At 35.0% G+C, this 2,694-nt stretch overlaps 1 protein-coding gene across 3 annotated transcripts; it reads left to right on the forward strand.

Moving 5' to 3' along the window:
• Window positions 1-513: 513 nt before the first annotated feature.
• On the forward strand, window positions 514-2,648 carry LOC145612481 (ATP-dependent DNA helicase Q-like 3). Of its 3 annotated transcripts, XM_081667845.1 has the most exons (7): window positions 514-614; window positions 1,286-1,383; window positions 1,519-1,602; window positions 1,754-1,866; window positions 1,989-2,096; window positions 2,182-2,224; window positions 2,337-2,648. In XM_081667845.1, the coding sequence occupies exons 3-6, from the start codon at window positions 1,529-1,531 to the stop codon at window positions 2,220-2,222; spliced, it is 336 nt and encodes a 111-aa protein (XP_081523971.1). In that variant the 5' UTR covers window positions 514-614; window positions 1,286-1,383; window positions 1,519-1,528; the 3' UTR covers window positions 2,223-2,224; window positions 2,337-2,648. The 3 variants fall into 3 exon arrangements, 1 of the variants encoding a protein (XP_081523971.1); XR_014106612.1 differs by having other exon boundaries at window positions 1,519-1,629; window positions 1,989-2,648; XR_014106613.1 differs by lacking the exon at window positions 1,286-1,383 and having other exon boundaries at window positions 1,519-1,629; window positions 1,989-2,648.
• Window positions 2,649-2,694: the final 46 nt, after the last annotated feature.

Consider the following 2,694-nt stretch of genomic DNA (forward strand, 5'->3'; position numbering starts at 1 on the left):
GGGTGATGGGGCGGAGGTGGATTTTAAGTTGTACCCGTCCCATCCCCGCCCCGCCCCACTTCGTACCCGCCCCATCCCCACCTCATATCCACATTTATATATCTTTTAAAGCAAAATTACATACTTTTATATTATTTATAAAATAATTACGTTAAATACAATATTAATTATAATACTTTGTAAGACACTTATATTATAACACAAAAATATGTGTAGAATGTTTTATTTTATAATTCGTATTAATTATGTGGGATTGTGTATTTAAAATACGGAGATTAGGTGGATCTTTGGTGAGGATTAGGTGGGGATGAATATCCAAATGAGGGGTGGGGCGGGGATGGTTTTGGAGTTGTACCCGGTGGAGCGGGGATGGGATAAAAATTGGACCCGCCGTGGAGATGGGGATAAAAATATTAGGTGGGGATAGGGATGGGAAGGCCAACATCCGCCCCGCCCCATTGACATCCCTAATCATGATTCAGCATGGTCCGTCTAAACATTTGCCATCGGGTCCGCCATTGTTTACAATTTACCCAATAATATTTTTCCCGGCAAAATTCCGCCATTGTTGATTTCTCTCCCTCACATTCTTCGTCACTCTTCTGCAATTTCAGGTTTGTAACTCTTTCTCTCTTTTTCTCTCTCCTCCATGATCGTAATTTGTTGTAATCGTCTCTTTCGCAATGACGACGACCTCATTTTATTGCTTAATTACTTCTAAAATTGCTGATTTTGATCGAGAATCGTTTTTCAATTTCATAACTCTAGTTTTTTTTAGGGTTTTGATTTCAATTTATGAATTTTTGATGGTTAATTTTTTTTTGTCTGGATTACTTTTCCGTATAATATACTTGTATTGTTTTAATTTAGCTAATTGGAGTTATAATGTTTGTTTTGTATCCATTGATACCTCTAAATGTGTCTAGGTAACTTTTAATCTACTGGCATTTAAGCAGTTTGTGTCGAAATTTCGGAACTTTTTGCATTTTCTGTGTAAGTTTACATTGTAATGGCCATGTTAATTCTCTTATATATGTCTAATCGTTGCAAATAATATGTAACGGAGGTAGTATTATATATCTATTCTAATGTTTACATAATCTGTTGCAAAAATGTTGTTGCTAATTTGACATCTTCACTTTCTTGATAAAATCTCTTCTGGTTTTTATGTCTAATTCGTGACACAAATGCTGTTTTATTTCCATGTTGTTCTATTTTTGTCGGATTTGTGCTATTCGTGTCTTTTAGAGTTCAATTGTCATCTATAGTGCATGATGTCTTACAGGAATGGTATCAAGTGATCTAGTATAGAAGCGTGGAACAAACGTTTGTTAAGTTAATCTGCGGCAGTGTTGGAAGAGTTGGTGTGTAGTTGCTGTTGGGGTAATTCGTTGCTGCTGGCGATGCATGCCTTTAAATTCAATTTGCTGTTTCATGTTTTTTTATGCTTATTCTGAAAACCATTCATTGATCAGTTCAAAATTTGTGCCTTTGTTTCACACTTACTGGGTCTTGCAGGTAGTTTTTGATGACTGCTAATAGTGCTAAATGTCGTGAAGTTACATTGAACCTTAGACTTCCAACGAATAACTGGTTACTCAGGTAACCTCCCGGAGTATGCTGCTTCTGGTAAAATTTTAGTAGTATCAAGTGTTCGTATTTTAAAATAATATTCCATGATATTTTGTATTGAAGGGTGTAAAATCCGTAGTAAAATGAAGAAATCACCGTTACCTGTGCAAAATATATGCAGGACACCAAAAAATAAGTGTGGGAAGGAAGCTTTGGTCAAAATCTTGAGATGGCATTTTGGGCATTCTGAATTTCGAGGCAAGCAGCTAGAGGCCATCGAAGCTGTTTTATCAGGTTTTAATCTTCCAATTTAGTGTTGTGTTATGCTACTGAAGTACTGTATACAATTTGACGATGTATGATGCTCTAAGCATCAATATGATGTACTGGTTATGACTTTTGATCCTTTTATACAGGAAGGGATTGTTTTTGTCTTATGCCCACTGGAGGGCGGAAGTCAATAAGCTATCAGATTCCTGCCCTTGCAAATAATGGCATTGTCCTTGTTGTTTGCCCTTTAATAGGTGAATTTCATTTGTCTTGTTTAATTGTTTTATCTTGAGGAGCATTGTATATCGTCTTTGATTTATGGCTGAATTGCAATTCTAGGACTAAAATTGATCACTTCCATTTTCGTTTGTCAGCTTTGATGGTAAGGCCATTGTATTCGTTATAGAATTATCTATTTCTCTTTTGTTTTGATTGTTTTTGTTCCCATTTACCAGACTTTGGTGTAATATACACATGAAAATTATCTTATTTAGGAAAACCAAGTGAAGGCCTTGAAGGAGAAGGGCATTGGAGCTGAGTTTCTCTCCTCAACTCAGACATCTGCTGTCAGAGAGAGGGTATGTTTTTGAGTTCTGTCATTCCATGTTGTCATTTGCGAAAGGTTGATTACAACAGAAATCAAACATTTCATCAGTGTAGGCACAATTGAATTTTGCATTGTCTCTATTTTTTTACTAGAAATTTGATTGTATATCTGAGACAAATTTTATGGATGCTTGAGGGCCAACTTCATAAGGGACTTGATTTCAAAAAAATAAAAAATAAAAATAAAATAAAAATTCATATGGGACTTTTTTTTTAAATTTTTAATTAAAAATTAATTAATTAATT

This window comes from Chenopodium album, chromosome 24, assembly GCF_948465745.1.
Source record: "Chenopodium album chromosome 24, dcCheAlbu1.1, whole genome shotgun sequence".
NCBI classification, from domain to species: Eukaryota; Viridiplantae; Streptophyta; class Magnoliopsida; order Caryophyllales; family Amaranthaceae; genus Chenopodium; species Chenopodium album.

Coding starts and splice junctions, on each gene's coding strand:
- LOC145612481 (XM_081667845.1), top strand. CDS start 1,529: ATGACTGCTAATAGTGCTAAATGTCGTGAAGTTACATTGAACCTTAGA. Junction 1,603..1,753: donor ACGAATAACTGGTTACTCAG/GTAACCTCCCGG, acceptor AAATATATGCAG/GACACCAAAAAATAAGTGTG. Junction 2,097..2,181: donor TGTTGTTTGCCCTTTAATAG/GTGAATTTCATT, acceptor TTGCAATTCTAG/GACTAAAATTGATCACTTCC.